Source organism: Pipra filicauda, unplaced genomic scaffold (genome assembly GCF_003945595.2).
Source record: "Pipra filicauda isolate LSUMZ 115617 unplaced genomic scaffold, ASM394559v2 scaffold134_size1991817_pilon, whole genome shotgun sequence".
NCBI lineage: Eukaryota > Metazoa > Chordata > Aves > Passeriformes > Pipridae > Pipra > Pipra filicauda.
Window position 1 is genome coordinate 1,367,003 of NW_024103818.1, and position 18,067 is coordinate 1,385,069.

General features: G+C 36.5%; 1 protein-coding gene across 5 annotated transcripts in view; it reads left to right on the plus strand.

Annotated features, from left to right (window-relative positions):
* CDIN1 (CDAN1 interacting nuclease 1) overlaps positions 1 to 12,413 on the plus strand; it is a 124,775-nt gene extending 112,362 nt beyond the window's left edge. For 4 of the 5 annotated variants that reach the window (XM_039378313.1, XM_039378312.1, XM_039378317.1 and 1 more), the window contains 2 exons: positions 9,548 to 9,698; positions 10,485 to 12,413. In XM_039378313.1, the coding sequence (XP_039234247.1) occupies positions 9,548 to 9,683 (136 nt within the window). In that variant the 3' untranslated portion in view covers positions 9,684 to 9,698; positions 10,485 to 12,413. The remainder of the gene's footprint in view (positions 1 to 9,547; positions 9,699 to 10,484) is intronic. The other variant, XM_027717043.2, reaches the window with a different exon arrangement.
* Positions 12,414 to 18,067: the final 5,654 nt, after the last annotated feature.

Consider the following 18,067-nt stretch of genomic DNA (forward strand, 5'->3'; position numbering starts at 1 on the left):
AAGTTTGCCAGTGAATTACAAAGGCAACAGGAATATTCAAGGTCAGAGGAAGTGTTTGCTTTCGTTCTGGGTGGGCACCAGGTTCCACAGTATTAGGCAGCAGACATATCACTTCCTTTTTCAACTGTTCCCTGCTTAATACGGATAGGTGACTTACATTTTGAGAGACAGTAAATTTAAGTACAGCATCACACGTAAAATGTCAGTTATACACAATAGTGTGTTTGGTAGTTAACTGCTAAGCAACATTGTGTGGAGATACTCAGTGTGATTTACTATCCAGTCTTGGACTAATTCCCTGGTCTGGAAAGTTGGAAGCACAGATGAGCTGTCCTTCATTTGTTAATCATCTGTTACATTGGGGTTTTTTATTGTATATTTGTGTGTAAGGATTTTGAGATACAGAATTGTCTAGTAATTCATTCAAATTGAGATAGATTTAATGCTGGCTCCAAGATTTATACTCAACAAATGGTAAGCACACAGATATCTAGTGCCTTTATCAACATTTTTGCTATCAAAATTTGCTGAACAACTTTTCTGATTAGTTTGGCTCTGTTTTGCAATAATTATTAAACAAAAATCGATTGCTGTGAGAGCGGTTCTGCCTCCTTTGTTAAATGCACTTTTGACATATCCTGTCTTTCCAGCGAGCACTGACACCAGATAAACAGCTACACAGAAAGAAAGGATTGCTGCAAACTATGAGGCACTCACAGATTATTCAGATATCATCTTGCACTGGCCTTAGGATGGCCTGTTACTTCCAGCCCTAAAAATAAACAACTCTTAATCACCTAGTGGCAACATAGTTGACCAGCAGTTGTGGCTGCCTGGACTTCAATCTGACAGTACTCAAAAGCTTTTCTTATGTTTTCTGTCACCCAGGATAAGAGGTAGTTTTCAGCCAAGCATTCCTTTGGGAAGGCTGCTGTGAGTTTAACAAAATGTTTGAAATAACCTCAGTAACTCCTCAACACTGATCCACAACTTCAAATGTGCGGAATCAAACAATAGCAGCCTCGCATTGGCAGTCTCTGGAGAGAGAACTAATGACATAAGGTTTTCTAAGGGAGACTAAATAAGTAAGTACCTCAGGAAGCACCATTCCTTGCCTGGATTTAATCAGAAAGCAATGCTTTCAGCAACAATATGTGGAATAGTTCTGCAATGCAAACAACCATCTTTCTTCCCTGTTTTTTCAAAAGACAGAAACATTCTTGACAGTGTCTTGACCGGTAAATACAAGTAACACAACTTAAAATAGAAGCAGTGTAACTTTAGTAAGCTAGTCCTCAAATTGCCTGTTTTAAGATGAAAGTGTTGCTGCTTTGAACAGGAACACATTAGTGGACTTGTAAAACACTGGACAATAAAACAATGTTCTAACCCTGTATTATGAAAGACAAATATGTATATGCCACACCTAATACAGAATAGAATATTAGACTTTCTCCATCAGAATGGAATTTAGGAAGCTTCTGAAAAAGAAGATGTAGAACGTTTTTCTTATATTGTGCCTGTCAGATTTGAGATTTTTTTTGATTGAGCTTCTTTTGGTTAGTTATGACCATCATCCAGGCTGCCTGAAGTCACTTTGCCCTGTATTGAGATGGTTAACTGATGTAGAATCTTTGTATTTCTAGAAATCTTGGACCTATCTCCAAAGTAACAAGTAAGGTATAGGAACACTCTTTTAGAAGGATACAAGAATTATTTTCCCAGGCAGCCAAAATGCATTGTTTTCCAAGATGTATACTGAAGTGATCCCATCTAAAGCCAGAAGAAGCCAACAGTGTGCACTTAAACTGAGAAGACGAACCACATCCTGGGCTGCATCCAAAGCAGTGTGGCCAGCAGGGTGAGGAAGGGCGTTCTACCCCTCTACTCTGCCCTTGTGAGATCCCACCTGGAGTACTGCATCCAGCTCTGGGACCCCTAGCACAAGAGAGATGTGAACCTGTTAGAGCGAGTCCAGAGAAGGACCAGGAAGATGAACAAGAGGGATGGAGCACCTCTCCTATGAGGGCAGCTTGAGATAGCTGGGGTTGTTAAGCTTGGAGAAGAGAAGGCTCTGGGGAGACTTCATTACAGCCTTCCAGTATCTAAAAGGAGGTTATAAAAAGGAGAGAGGGACTTTTTGTGCAGGTAGATAGTGACAGGACAAGGGGCACCAGTTTTAAACTGAAAGAGGGCATGTTTAGATGAGATGTTAGGAAGAAATTCTTTATTCAGAGGGTGGTGAGGCATTGGAACAGGTTGCCTAGAGAGGTTGTGGATGCCCCAACCCTGGAAGTGTTCAAGGCCAGGTTGGACGGGGCCCTGAGCAACCTGATCTAGTGGTTGGCATCCCTGCCCACAGCAGGGGGCTTGAACTAGATGATTTTTAAGATCCCTTCCAACCCAAATCATTCTATGATTCTTAAGATAAAACTTTGGCCGTTATTTCCATGAAACAGTCCAGCAGTATGAGGATCAACAATTTCTTTTCTGAAATGTTGATGTGAGTTAATTAATCATGTTGATTTTAAGTACATCAGCCCAATTCTGCAGTGCAGGCATAGGGTCACCTTATAATCTGTCTTCACAGCACAAATTCTTACAATCTGATATACAAAGAATGCATCACCTGATTTTGAACATGCTGAGACTGGAAGTAAAAAAGTGTTTTACGTTAAGTACTCACAAGCACTTTGAGAGTTGAGCATCTGGAATACTGCTAACAGACAACAGAATATTTCAGTAGAAGTTAGGACATGAACCAACAAATCCTGAGAGATTCAAAGTTCACTAAAGATTCTCTTCTCTTAATGAAAAGCTGCCTTGAGCCAGTATGTGTTTTATTTCTCACTCACTGCATCAGTCTTCACTTAGAAAGCCTTGATCCTTGTAAATCGCTGCAACCTTGATGTTATTTAATCATAGTTTTTAGATGTTAATTTCCATGAGAACTGTATTAAAAAAAAAGCCTAACTTGTCACTGAGGATTATAAAAATCCTTTCTTTGCCTGGAGAACAGTACTCAGATCTGAATGAATAAGTGCAAGTGAAGAATGTGTTTCGACAGTTTGTTTATTAAAAATGTATTATGCAGCTAAAAGTTATATTGTATTTATAATATTTTAATGACAGTGACTTGCAGAGTTTCTGGTGCAGCCTATTAATATGCATTTAAAAACCGTGCTATGCAAAATTCTGAAATATTTTAAATGCTCCCTTATGTCCACATAAATATCACTTGATTTGTTTTTATTTCTCCAAATGCCAAAAGCAATTAAATCATATTATAAGTCTGATGAAATGCTGCTATTTGATTGAAGCCTTAACAGTCTCATTGCAGAGATAAGACGACAGCTAGTGTAAGGAAAAACTCATTAAGATTTAATCATATCCAAGTGAGGTGTAACTATAGAGAAAGAGACCTGATATTTGTTTCCATCCGCTTTTTTTTTCTCCTGACAACTCTAACTTCCACATCAACTGCATGTAACATCAGTATCTGGCATTCATGGAAATGCCTACGTTTCTCAGCCCAAAAGAAATTCCCACTTTTGAGTCACAACCTCCTTGGAAATGGGAGTCTCATAGAATATTAATAGACTTTGATTTTTTTCCTTGTCTTCAGTAAAAACAAGACTTCCCCCAACTACTGTAGTAACATCAAAGCTTAAAGCAGATTAGGTTTTACTTGCTTAATTTTACCTTAAGCAGCATAAACTGGATGCCTGGATCCTTGAAACGTATTATGCTGCTAACTTCTGTGTGTGAGGCTTGATCTAGTGCTTGTTAGTACCATGGACAAGTTTTGTATTATCTAAAAAAATATATTATCAGAACTTAGTAAACTTTCTTGAACCACATTTGCAAGGAAATTTATTTTTATGCAGTTGCTACTGCAGGAAGGCAGTGTTAAGTATCTTAAGGGAGTTGGGCACAAAAATAAAGCAAAAACTGTAATTCAGTTTGATTTTAATAAGTACTGGGGGCTTTTTTTCCTTTTTTTCAACCAGATTTGGTGAAGTCAGAGTAATATGGTGCTGTGTGTGTGTCACTGGATTGCAAAAGCGTGTGGCGGGTTTGAAAACTGACAGGGATAATAAAACCCCACCATTACCTTTAAATTGCGTCGAGAGTTTTTAAAATGCACTGTCTTCATACACAAGTACCTTTATTCAATTTTAGAACTCTGTATAAATGAACAGTAGAAAAAATATCTTGTTGTAAACTATTCTGAATTAGGATTTTAGTAGGTGTTTAAGTGGAAAATTTCTTGCTAATTGAAATAAGTTTCTGAGCAGTGGCTGATAAATGTTTGCCAACATATATAATGCTGTGTCATCAGCAGTAGTTAACTAGTCTAGACGTAAGGAAGTTGGCTCACTGATGCCAATTGACCTTACTTGAAAATGTGGTCTGTGGTTGTTGCCCACAAGCCTAGTTCTGCCAATTTCTAAATTTCCCCCACTAACACAAATGAGACTTCTACAAGTACGCTAAAATAAAGTTGAGAGTCCTTAAACAGTAAATGTATTAGATATTATAGGAGGGGTTAATTATTTTATCTTCAGGGTTTATTAGTACTACAAGTAAAACCTGTTTGCTCACAGCTGTGATTCTGAAGAACCATGTTAAATTGACTTAGAATGTAATAATTTATTTGTGAACTTTTGTAACTCCCCTTCCCCAGGAAATAAATGGTGATGTGCAAATGGTAATGCTCTTATTTGCTTCATATTTAAAAAGAAAATCGAGAAGACAAAGCCAGGTTTTTAGCTGACATTGAAAAGTGGGGGAGACCAGAATGCAGTCCTTCAAAGACACATTCAGTTCTGACCTTCGTAATTAAAATCACCAACCAGGTAGACTGTTATGCTTTCATAACATTAATACCTGGCTAAATCTGTTTGATAAAATATTTGTTTAAATGCATGCATATTAGAAATAATAATTTATATGCCAGCATTTTATTATGAGAGTCTCTTGGAATTCAAATTATTTACATTATGCTGAGATGCATAAAACCCATCTGTAACAAATAGACTGAGATGAACATTTGTATAAAAACAATTGCAAGTTGTTTTACATTTCTTTTCAGTATCAAGCAGTGTGTTGAAAATGCATTTTTTATAAAACCACATGCAAGGCTTTTTGATGGTGAATAAATGGCCTCACAATAGCCACATGTTTAGGCAAATCCTTAGAAGCTAGTATGGACCCCACACAGACATTCCAGAAGAAAAGACATTACTATAAAGTAGTTTTTCTCAAAGTGAAGTAGAATATGGGTGAGCCTACTAGGCCACTTTGATAAATAAATAAAAGTTTTCTTTATATTCTAGCACAAAACTGGTTCAACTGAAGGGCAAGTTAAGTCCAGATTCACATTTTACTTAGTTGTTTTCTGTCCCTTTTTTTTTTTTTTTTAATTATTCCTTGTTTGGTTTGTTGTTGTCGGTGGTGGTGGTTTTTCTTAAGACAAATAACCATTTGGTTTTGGGTTATCTGATTTTTACCTTCCTGGCTTTTCAGCATATCTCTGTGAAACTCCTTTCCAAGACAAAACCCAGCGTCCCAGGATTATTGACATACTTCTTTAACTATGGGGTTTTTTTAAAATTTGTGTCATTAACAAGAGTTCCTCTGAACAATCTGAAATTAGTGCAACCCTGACTTGTTTAGAGCAAATGGTATGGTCAGATGTAAATTTTATTTAAAGAACTTGTTGAGCCTGCAACTATATTGAACTGCACTCAAACTGTATTTTACTATCTCCGTCATCTATCTCAAATGCTTTGGTTGATTCTTTGAAAGACACTGTCTTCTGCCTTTAGAGCTTAGACTAAATTTAGTCTTTTATATCAAGCCTAAATCAGGCCTAAACTAATTTGCAAGTTTTTGTAATCCTGCTCTGGTCTTGCCATGCCTTGGGGTCATAAACCTCCCTGCCTCCCTTTTGGCACTTCTGGTACTCAGACCCCAAGTACAGCTAAGTTGGCTTTGGCTGTGTTGTAGTCACAACTTCTAATGTCAAAACTAGACAATGACTAAACCAGGATTTATATAATGGTAACTACCTAGTTATTGGTTTATTTTTAAGTAAACTGATGCAACCTGTGTGGACAACTTTCACTTGCTGAAGGAAGCTTGCCTCTTATTTGCTGTTTATTCTATTTTGGCTGCACAGAATTAACCAAACCTTAGTTACTTGGATTTCTTTTCAGTTTTAAGAAGAAATTCCTTATAAAAGTAAAGTTTTAAAAGCACTAGTTTCACTGAAATAGCTGAATCTACAGTTTTGGATAACATTTGGATACGTTCCTTCACACCTAGGCTTTTCAGGTGAAGAACTAAAGAAAGACAAGGGAGGAAAAATAAAAGTTAGGTACATTCTCAGGAATTTATTCAGTTTTTCTGAGCAAGAAGAAAACGCATAGGAGTCCGGTAGTTTATTACATTCTAAGGTAAATTTTCAGTTTAAGCTTAAACTATCTCCAATGTGTCTTTCATATGAAATAACTTGGCCTATCTTGTGTCTATATTACGATGTAGAACCAATTGGTACATTCAAAGATTTTCTCTCCTCCTCGGAGCTAATGGATGTGTCCCCCTTTCCATAGGAATACCAAGTGAGCATTCTATTATTTAAGTTCATTCTCGTGTGGAAACCATGGTTATTCACTAGCTTGTTAAATGTTACAAGTGATGCAAGAAGTCATTTTGTTACCTGACTATCAATCATCATGCTGTCATATCCACACTTTGGAAGGAGTCGAATTAAAAAGGATAGTTCTTACTTTAAGTTACCCTTCCCTACCTCATCCCCTTTCACAAAAAGGTTAAATGTCGTTTCAAATTAAGGCAGCAATAATTAACCAGTGGCATTGTTTGTGATTTGGCAACTCTGGGCGTTAATGAGAGAGAAATTAGCACTTAGCAGCAGGAGTTCCTGATAGTCAGTGGCAAATGCTTAATGTGCCAACAAGTTAATTTTGGTCTTAAGTAGCGCACTTAAGTGCTTTTAAACAAAAGTATGATGTGGTTTTTTATGTGATCATACAGGAGTTGTGTGCTATAGAGCTATAATAGAAGGAATGACACAATAGAGTTGGGAAAAGTGCAACCTAGGCAGCACAGGGCAAACAGTTTTGCTATAACACCACAGTCAAAAGCAGGATTGATAGATGTTTTCATGCTAAAGATGTACTTGCTCCTGCCATTAACAATCTACAGATGTTCTTGTATATAAATTTTATTACCAAATTTGGCATTTCTGAACATAATTTTTTAAGTACCTCAAAAATTGTGCTTCAGCTGAGGTGATTTGCTAGAAAGACATAAATTAGCCTTTTGAGTTGTCTCAAAATAGTAATTTTATTTAAAATTACAGTTTCAAAAAATAACTTAAGAAATTACTTAAGTAGAGTGCCACATGCATTTTACAATGAATGAGGGATTCAGACTGCCACACAGCAAAATGAGCCCTTCAAAACTCGGGTGAGCAGCAGCATAAGGATTTTACCTGGCACACGTGCTCCTAATCAGTAACTACTTACCTACATTTCATAGCTTCTGCCTTGCACAAAGTAGCCCATTAGAAATTTAAGGTCTGCTCCCTATGTTCCGGGGATTTTTGCTTTTAAAATAACTTTGGTTAGTACATAAGTACATCCCCACCCAATTATCCCATTTCTCTGTTTGCTTGATGTGGGAACAGATACACAGTCTGTGAAATAACAAAAGTAAGAGTCCATCCAGCATCAGCAAACTGCTGTCTCTCACTAGAGGCTGGGAGCATCAGTCCTTGGCCTCATCTGCCATTGGCCCCTTGCTCCTGCTAGGCTATCTGGTCTCCCCAGTACATTGAGGTTCTTCATGTCTTGTTCCCACGTGAACTTGAACAAAGGACAATATCCTTAGAGACAGCAGAGGCTGAAGTTGTTGGCCAGCCAGAGAAAAGTTAGGAATTGCGTGCAGGCAGCATTGTCCTTCCACATTAGCCACTTTTTAGTCTGAGCTGTATTTATTGCCAAACATGTTAGGATGTGTTATCTAGTGTAGCCAGATTTGTCAGAGTTTTAACCTTTCAGCTTTCAAATATCATCTTTCAGTTGCAAATAGCACATTTGCCATTGTGGCCTCAGCTGCACTTAGGGGTTATTTACTCTGCCACTGAACTGTGGCCACTTAGAGATTGAAGAGTAGTAGCCATAGACAATGTTACAACGCTCTGGAGCAGTTGCGGGCAAAAGACTACCGTATCTAATTGAAACTGCAGGAGGAAACCACCGAGGTTTCTTTTTCTTTTGATGCCTATTCCATTAGATAAGCACATCAAATAGAGTTTCCCCCCACTGCTGGAAAGAAACCACCTTCATGAAGCCAGTCTGGTACTACCCATGGCTTTGAGTGCTTGTATTTTCTGCTCAGGGGAAATTTAGGTTACCATGGCTCCTCTCATCACATTTTTATTATAATTAAAGATTAACAAAAATTGTCTACCATATTGGTTGAGTCCTGAGCATAGCTTTGCATATAAACCATTACATGACATTCTATTGAACTTTTTCTTGTACAGTCGGTATCTAACAGCTCATCCTGCACTGTTGGTTTTGGCAAGTTCACTACAGCATATAATAAATCAAGGAAGAAAAAGCTTTTTGGCCTAATGTTGTACAGACTGCTGTAATGTTAGACTACAGAAAGCAGTTCTGTTTTTAGACATCCTTTTACTAACCCAACATTCATAATTTATGATTCCACTGTAAAATTCCTGCAACACTACACCAGAAGTAGTGCTGCCCTTTAATTAAGTGCTCTCAGTAGGAAAAACGTGAAACTGATGTGCAAAACATATCACAGTACACAGTGATTGATAGTGATTACTTCTTTATGAACCCAGCCTGAAGGTCTGAACTTCCTGATGGGTAAAATAGTCCATGGGGCTACTTCCTGAGTTTGCCTAGTGGGGATCAGTCAGAGTTAGCAATATCTGAGGAATTCTTGAGGCACGTTTCAGAAACGTTACAGCACAAACTTTCTGTTTCTTCTGAATTGTGCTTTATGTTAATAATTGCCTGAATAATAGCTCATTGTAGAGATTATATTTTAAGGATTCATTGTTATTTTCATGGTATTATCATTTGCATGAACTGAGACATGCTAAAACTCTTGTGTTTTTAATGTCTACACCCCCAAAGCTAAAAAACCCAATTGCATGGGAAGAGACATTTCCATATATATCAAAGTTATTGAATATTATTTAATACATAGCTATTTTTTTGCTGATATGTGCGGAGTGTTCAAAGGAGAAAAAAGACTGATGTGGATTGTTTGAGTCTCTAAATAGCATTTTTATTCATGGAATTAGGTATTATTGACATCTATCAATTGAACATCAGTGGAAATTTGAAAATTAAGTGGAAGTCAAATACTCTCTCCAATTTTGCAGTGAAATTAACAGATTTACTTGTATTGGAATCACAGAGGTGGGAAATTAAAGTTCCCCTAACACAATCACATAAGTTCATTTTTCTTTTTTGCTTGATAGATTTGGCCCTGGATTAGTCATCTACTGGTATGGATTTATTGAAGAGCTGGACTGCCATCGTGAGCGTGGTATCCTGCTAAAAGACTGCTTTCCTACTGACATTGTGACTCTGCGACACAGCATGGCTCAACACTGATGTTGGGAGGAAGAGGTAAATCCAGAAGCAATTTTACTTTCCTGCAGTGTAAACTAAAGGCAGCATCTGCCCTGAACTTCAGCTGAACTCCTGCTGCCCGCCCTTATGCTACTGCCGCTTTACGCAAACTTATCAAGAGTTTCTGTTTTGCTTCAGACCTCTGTTGCGATCAGCCAAAAAAGACAGACACAACCCACTCACTATCAGCAGTTCTGCCTCTGTCGAACAGCTAGTTTCTAAATACTCTAATCTTTCTTCCTTCCGTATGGTTTCTTCTAGCATTCGAAACAAAGACAAAAATGCATAGGCTGAAAGGTGGAGCTTTCGGTTCTTATCCCCGTTACAGAGTCATCTTTAAAATTAAGTGCTTTTTATGGTTTCACTCACAAGTTTATTCAGTGCTAGTGATGTGACTCAGACACCTATGGTGACGGGGAAATCTGGTAAAGACTGTTGTTTTGGGGCTTAAAACAATATAATGCAGAGCTCGTAAAGCCCGAGTGGTAAGACAGGATCATGGCTGTTACAGTAAATAGCCAGATTTTGAGAGAATAATTGGTATATGTGTTTCATCACTATCTCATTGTTAAAATGAGCAATGGAATACCAAGTTAACAATTAGAAAATAATCTAAGTTAGGGGATTTTTATGAGGGGTGAAAGTGAAGAGCACAGATTTTATTTTATGTATATAAACCTGCAAAGTTTGGGGTTAGTTTTTTGGGGGTTTTAACAAGTATTTTAATATTTTAATGATTAAGAAATAACTTGTGTTTTGTCTTTTCCTCTCCCCCACCCCTAGGGAATCTCTACCTAGGAATTTTTCTCTTAACTGACTTTAAGGAAGAAATCTGTCTTGACCCCTGTAGGTGTTGTAGCATGCAATTTTCTGGCATTCTGAAGTCTGAAAGAACAACATGCAGGAGTTCTCCGTGTGGGTTGTTTCTGAAAAAGTTTACCATCCTGGTGTTCAAGAGGAAGAATTTTTAAAAAAAAAACAACATGAAACAGTGCTTCATGCTGGATCGGTTCCACAAGACAAATAAAATACACAAATGGACAGAAGTTTCCTGTGTACTTGTTTTCTTGTAAGAGTCTTACTTTTTTTCTTGTTGTAAGCACCAAGATCAGAAGTACATTGAGGTGGGTGTTAGCCCTTCTTGAAGTTTTGAGTTCAGTCTCTTCTGTTTCCTCCACATCACCACTCAGGTTTGTGCTCTCAGTTAGATACTTTTTAATGACAGCAGCTTATTGGACTTGACAGACTTCAATACTCTTGTCTTTGCTGACTGGTATTCAGGAACAGACAATGTATTTTGAAAAGTCAGTGAGAGTTTTGCCTGTATGCTCATCATGTTCAGATTTTCAGAGAAGCAGAGGTATGGATTCTGTTGTAGAATTAAAGGTGAGAGAACAGTCTCCCTAAAGCACAAGCTGATAACCTTTTCCAGAAGGAAAGGGTCTTTAAAATGTTATAATGCATATACATCACCATTTTTTAGTTGAAGTGATACTTTGTGTGCCTGTATGATTTCAAAAATCATGTGCAGACTTTTTACAGTCTTGACTTGAGTTAAAAAAACATTAATCTTGTTCAGAAATTTGTCAGCTATGCTTTTCAGGTGCATACACAGTGTTTTGATTTTTAATTTTTAATCCTCACCTTAACACTTCCTGATAAGTTTCAGACAGGAATTTATCATTTTGGCTAATCTTTCATTTTCAGGAAAAAAACTCTTTGGTCTTCCTGTTCTCTGTCCCTTGCTGCAGAGATAAGCTAGTATAGCTCCATTACAGTGAGTTATTGTTATATAGAGATATTTTCCTGGGTTTTAATGTGTTACAGTGAAAAGATTTATTTAAAAAAAAAATATTCAAACACCTGTAATTCATTTATGTTCAAATGTTTAAGGTATTGTGCTGATCTTATTTTACCTGACCAGCTTTAAGGATCTTCCTATAAAGATACACTGAAGCTGCATTTAGGGTGTTGCTGCCCCTGGGACTTCTAACTGTGGGTTTGGTTGGTGGAATATGTAAAATTAGGAAGAGAATAAAAAAGAAGAAATAACAGAATATTATCATACTAGAAAATTCAGAAGTAATGGCTGTCTGAGTGAAATGGGTTTTAAAGGCAAACTGAATTTGTTTTAGCTACTGCATATGCTTTCTGTTGTATGAAATAATTTAAATCAGCTTTTACATGATGCGCTAATGCTGCTTTTTCTTTTTGAATAAATTAAATTTATCTGCACAGATGTTGAAAATTCTACTCAACCTCCATCAAAGCTTTGCTTTATTTGTTCTTATGTTAAACAAATTTATGTGGAGACACACAGATAAATCAGGTTAGGCTTATATTTGTTTATTTATTCCTCTAGTTAATGCTGTGACATAACAGGTTGGAAAGCAGTACAGCTGTCTTTAATCAAAACTTTAACCTCACCTTCATATATTGCCCACTTTAGGAATCTTTTTATTAGAATCAGGATGAAATAAGCCACAAAAGTGTACGTATTGTACGAATTCCATTACATGCTATCAAAAAAGCTTTACCACCACAAAAACTATGCTGTGTCATTATTTAAATGATGAAGACAAAAACATTAAAAAAAATTAGGACTATTTTGTTATTCCTACTTGTGTACTGTATAATCCTTTGGATATTTTCTCTGTTTATCAGGTGTAAACATCAACTTTAATATTAAAGAGGAGAGACTGCTCTTTGTGAGATTTTTGTTGGGTTTGTTTTCTTAAACAATCCTGTAGTCATCAGAACCTTAACATTAAAGCCAAATTCAGTTTTATGGGGTATTTTGTTGAGTGTGCTAATGAATTATACCAAGCCAGAAAACAGAAGTGTGCATAAAATTGAATGATATTCTCACTGGCATACAGACTTGCCAAGCATCTGCTCTTACAGGCACTGTATTAAGATCTGTTCTGAGCTTTAGGAATTGATGAAATTGTGTCAAACAGGGAAGTAAAACTTCCTTATACAGGAGTAACAGTACAAGAGTGGGTCACACACTCTAGTATAAGAAGAAAGTGGTTTGGGTTTTTTACCATTCCTGTATTCTGGAGACATATTATTACTATCAGTTTAATGATCTTTCCCTAAAGACAGCTCAGAGCAGAATAAAACTTATGATCTAAAGCTGAAGAAAAGGGACCAAATGTCTTACTTCATTACATTAATAGTACTGGTAGTTCATGAATAATGTTCTTCCTGTTTTGTGATATTGGCTCTTTCAAAAAAGTCATACTTTTCTGGTATTTGCTTTTGGATTTCTCCACCATCTAGACTACTACAGAAGACTGTTCATGCCTCTTTCAATTTGCCTTTAAATCCTCCCCTTTTAATTTTCCATCTTAGTTCAACCATTTCCCATTTATTTATTCAGTATCCTATTTGCCCACGTGTCCCATTTGAAAATTCTGTCCTGTGTTTTCTACCGCCTGCTATTACTACATCTGAAGAGTCCTGTTTCCAGTTCTCTATGCCTTTGGACTGACCAACCATCTCAAGCAATTTTGCTCTTACTCTCATTTAAATAGCAACCTTAAATGGCAAGGAGACTGCCCTCACATTACCACATGGCTTTGTATTGTGGAAGTATTGTGATGCTCTTCTTCATTCTCTTGGTTTGAAACATAGGTTATTTCTGCAGGCTAGGACTGTTCACTAAGCAAACTAGTGCAGAATAATCACTCACCCTCTATTGAGAGTACAGTTGCACGAAGGACTAAGTTAGGAGTGCATCTGTGCTACTGGAAAGTAGGCATGTGCAATATTAGGAACTTAGCTATCACAGCGGTCTCTTTCATTAAGGACACTTCCTTTCTGCAAGTTCATGCCTTGTATGTGCAGTACTTCTTCAAGGAGATTTGTTGAAGTCAAAGGTGTAGCTTTCCTCCTGTGCCAAAATCTACTTGGCTCAGAATGGAAAAAGTGGCTATCTCCCCATTTTCACATCACAGTTGATCTGGCAAAAGTTTGTACATCATAAAGGTGGTGGTTATTTAACAGTTGATAACAACTCTTCAAAGGTCCACAAAACGTACACAGAATTGAACTCGATTCTTGCTGGTGCTTCATCTGATGTAGTCTTACTGTTTAGAAAGCTTCTTTTGAAGGGATCTTCTGCAGTTAGATGGTGAATACTGAGCAAAGACATGCATTTCTTATTTTGAGGATGAGATTAATTACATTAAGACGAATGCTGCTTAAGTATTGATATGATATTATGGAATAAAATAGGAGGCTGCCTGCAAAAAAACAAAAAAAATTCCTCCTATCCTATTATGCTAAGTCACAAAGGGCCATTTGTTTTGGATTTGCAGGTTATTCAGAAATAACCTTTTTATTACGTTGACAAAAGAAGAAACCTCAAGGGCTCGCTCTTTACAGTGGTGTGATAGGAACCTAAAGTGTGCCTGTCGAAAAATGAACTAGCTAACAATGGGAACTTGGCAGCAACTTCACCATTTATAGAGAAACCATCTATCTAGTACAATCTGTATAAAATAGACCTCGCTTAGGTTAGGGAAAGGTCACAAGTTAGACAAAGTTTGGATAGTCTAAATGTGTTACTCAAAACTGACTCTCTTGTGTATAGTAAATATTAACTGAACCTGTATTATTAAAAACATGCCAGGATTCAAAAGATTAAATAAGGAAGATGTAATTATGAGCTAAATAATAAACAGAGCAGTTTTAGTTCCCCTTGTATTTTTCACTTTCCTGCTATTGTTTCATATATGGCTGTTATACAAAGAGCAGCTTAGGTCAGCTACTATAAATTATGGGTTTCATACAATAGTAATCTACCAAAATTATTTCAGAGCTGGATCAAAGAGCTTCAAAAGACTTCAAAAACTTCTCCAGATAATAAAAAGACTATATTTTGATGCCCTATTTTTACAAAGATTTCTTGATTTCGTGTTGCGTCTTACAGTATTCAGCTATCTGTGTTGGTATTATGAGATTGGAACATACAAAATTTGTATAACTTTTTTGCATCCTCATATAATCATTAAATGGTAATATCAGAAAAGCTCCTTTTAAATACATTACCTGGTACATTTTTCAGGCTCGTTTTTTAAGCTGACCTAAATCAAAATATTTTGTTTGTTTGTTTGTTTGTTTAAGAAAACCAGCAAGATTTCCAGTGAAATTTGATAATTCTTCTGTTTACAAAGATACAAATCATATTTGCAATGATAACAAACATTCACAATGATAACAGCAATTCTGCTTAGTAGCTCTCATATGGCATCATGTCCCTGTGTAAGATGTTGGCCTGCCCTCGCTCCTGGCCAGGCTTTCACTCAATCTGAACAATTGCATGTCATCTACACAGATCCATAGATGTGGCACTGCAGTGTCAACACAAAATGAAATGTCAATGCAAGTGTATGGAGACAAAGTAACAGTATTGAAACCATGTCAGTGCATATCTACAAAGACCACGTTACTCTGTCAGGGTGATTTTAGGAAGATCACTTTGAAATGTTAAAATGAAATGAAACTAAGTCAATTAGGTAATAACAATTGAGGTTCAGGGATTAATTGAGGGCCTAAGGTGAAGCCAGTGGACATTAACCCCAGCTAGTTATTAATTTTAGAGAAAGAGAGAACTATCCTTGGCTGAGGTTATTGTCATTATTAGGGAGTTGGGAGGTTTTTTCCTCCTATATTGTGAAAATACTTTTTGCTGTTGCTTTTAATAGTGATACACGAAGTGTGATATTGAAGGGTGGTAAAAGGCATATTAGTGCAAAGTTAAGTTTTCTTAGAAATTGAATCCACCTGATACCAGACAAGTACTTTTTTTTTTTTTAATAGACATTTAACAGACATATCTTGATGTCCAGCTAACTGTCTGTAAACAGATAGAATTACTGTAATGTATTTACCTCTGAGAACTTGCCAAATGAAAATAATACGAACATGGAGAAGTATTCATTTATATAGCAACTACTATTTGCATGGCCCAAGTATTCACTGTTAATGTAAGACAGACACATAAACTGGTCAAACAATAACAATATTAAATAGTTATTTTTGTGAATACCTAAACAACCACCAAGTCAAGGTTATAAACTTTATGCACATTCAGTTTTTCAAAGTACATGACTGTATCATTAAGACACAACTGTGTAATATATTACTCATTTTATCATGTCAATGAGAGATGCTTGCCAAGAGCAATGCCTCTTTGGTTCAATGTACTGTACAAACATATGAAATCTACCTGGGCCTTTGTCCTAAGGAGAGAAGACAGGAAACCAGATCTAAGAAATAATTACAATTGTTTTCTTTTTACATGTTTGTTTATATCAATTCATGTATATTTATATATTAACTTGTACATTTATACATAAATATACCAAATATAAACAAATAATTATTTTTACTATTAATAAATACCAACTACCCTTTCTTTTATAGAAGTCCCTGTTTACATATTTGCTGTATATAGATGTATTGGTGGAGGTCTTCAGGAAAGGGAAGTAGCTCAACACTTATTCCTGTCATAGAGGATGATTTTCCATGTTTAAGTGTTGATGAGAGCAACGAGACATTTCTGCAAGTTGACAAGTGACAGTGACGTTGAAAGAGCATGACAAAGGAGAGGGGATGAGCTGCAGCTGGAGGAGGCCAGGCCAGACCCTGCTGAGAGCCAGCAGCTTTTAGAACTTGACCTGGGCATTTTGGGGCTTCTCTCTCCAATATGAAGCTGCACAGTTGTGGTCTCGCCTCCCAGAGTGCCTCAGGGGTGCTAAGAAAATTTCTGAAAGGTCTTTGAAATTCCCAGTAGAAGAGTACTGTGAAAATGCAAGTTTTATTACCAGAAAACATTTTCCGTTACAAATGGATGTGATGGATTAACTTTTATACTTTTAATTTGAATGAAATTAATATATACTTTTAATTTGAATGAAAAAAAAGCAAAGGCACAATTGGGTCTCGAGACACAAAGTTTCATCCTTCCTCTGAGGCGTGGCTGTCTATACAGATCAGATTAAATGTCTGTCTAATTTATTCTTAAAAAACTCCAATGATGGAGATTCTTAGGAAGATTATGGAAATCCATTCTTCTAGCCATCTTTATTTAGTTAGAAAGACTTTCCAATGTCTTACCTAGATCTTTTTTTGCTGTAATAAGCCTGTTACATTTCATCCAGTTATAAATGCATATGGAGAATAAATCTAGTGTCTGCTTTCTTTTTCTGACCTTTTTCATATTTGAATATTGTTTGCTCAACGAAACACCACAAATTCTTCCAAAATTTTTTCATATAAAGTTTTTATATTTGTTACTTTACATACGTGTCTTGTATTTCATAAAGCCAGTATCTTATATACAAGATCTCTGCAAGTACATTCCTTCAATGACAAGTTGGTGGCTTCTATTTAGACTGGGGCCCTTTATACTGCCTACATCCAGATTCATCACAAATTCATCATTTTTTCTTCCTGCTACTCTTTTTCTTCTTGCACATACTACTTGCTAGTGTATTTTTAATTTTAACTTGCTGCCTTCAAACTGCTTCTGTGATATGTTTAGATGAATTCTAGTCTCATGCTTTGGAAGTAAATACTTGGTGTAATTCACAAAGTTTTGAACATGTAATCTGAAGTCAACAAGTTAAAAAATTCAGTGTTTCAAGTCTAATACAGAGTTTGATGGTTAGCTGTCACCAGTAAAATATAGACTAATGGGATATACTCATCATAGGATATGCTCATAAAACTGCTAACACCAGTCTTCAGAAGACAGGTGCCTTACTGCTCAGTTTGTGAAATAAACATTTACTTAAACAAGATAAATAGTAGGGAGGAGTCTGCTAAATGGAGCATGGAGCAGCAACAACTTCTTTTGGTTAGATGTACATCTACCATGAAGGTCCAAATTCTCAGTTTTCACAGTTGACCCGATCATCTTAACGATTCTATCACTACTAGCCCAGTTACTCAGCTATAGTGATGAGCTCATACTGACTCACCAAAAAGTTTGAGGCTCCAGTTGACAGAAGCTTTCCTGTGCTTTCCTTTCATCCCAGTTTTTCTGTAAGGTTTGCTGGAGGCAGTCAAAGAGGGTAAGAGTTGTTTGTGCTGCAGCAACCCATAGCTCCTTAAAGCTCAGCAACATTTTCTGGCATGACAAGATGTGTCATAACAATGCAAGATAATAAGTGTCATAGATTTATCTTTGTCTTCCATTTGCTTAATCCATGCTGTACTTTACTTGAAACAATCCTACCCATTAATGCTTTGCATAACTGTTTTATGGTCCTTGACCAGAGCTAGCACTAACGAGAGACAAAGAAGAATATTAAGTATCTACATTTGGGCAACCTGGGGAATTTTAATTACTA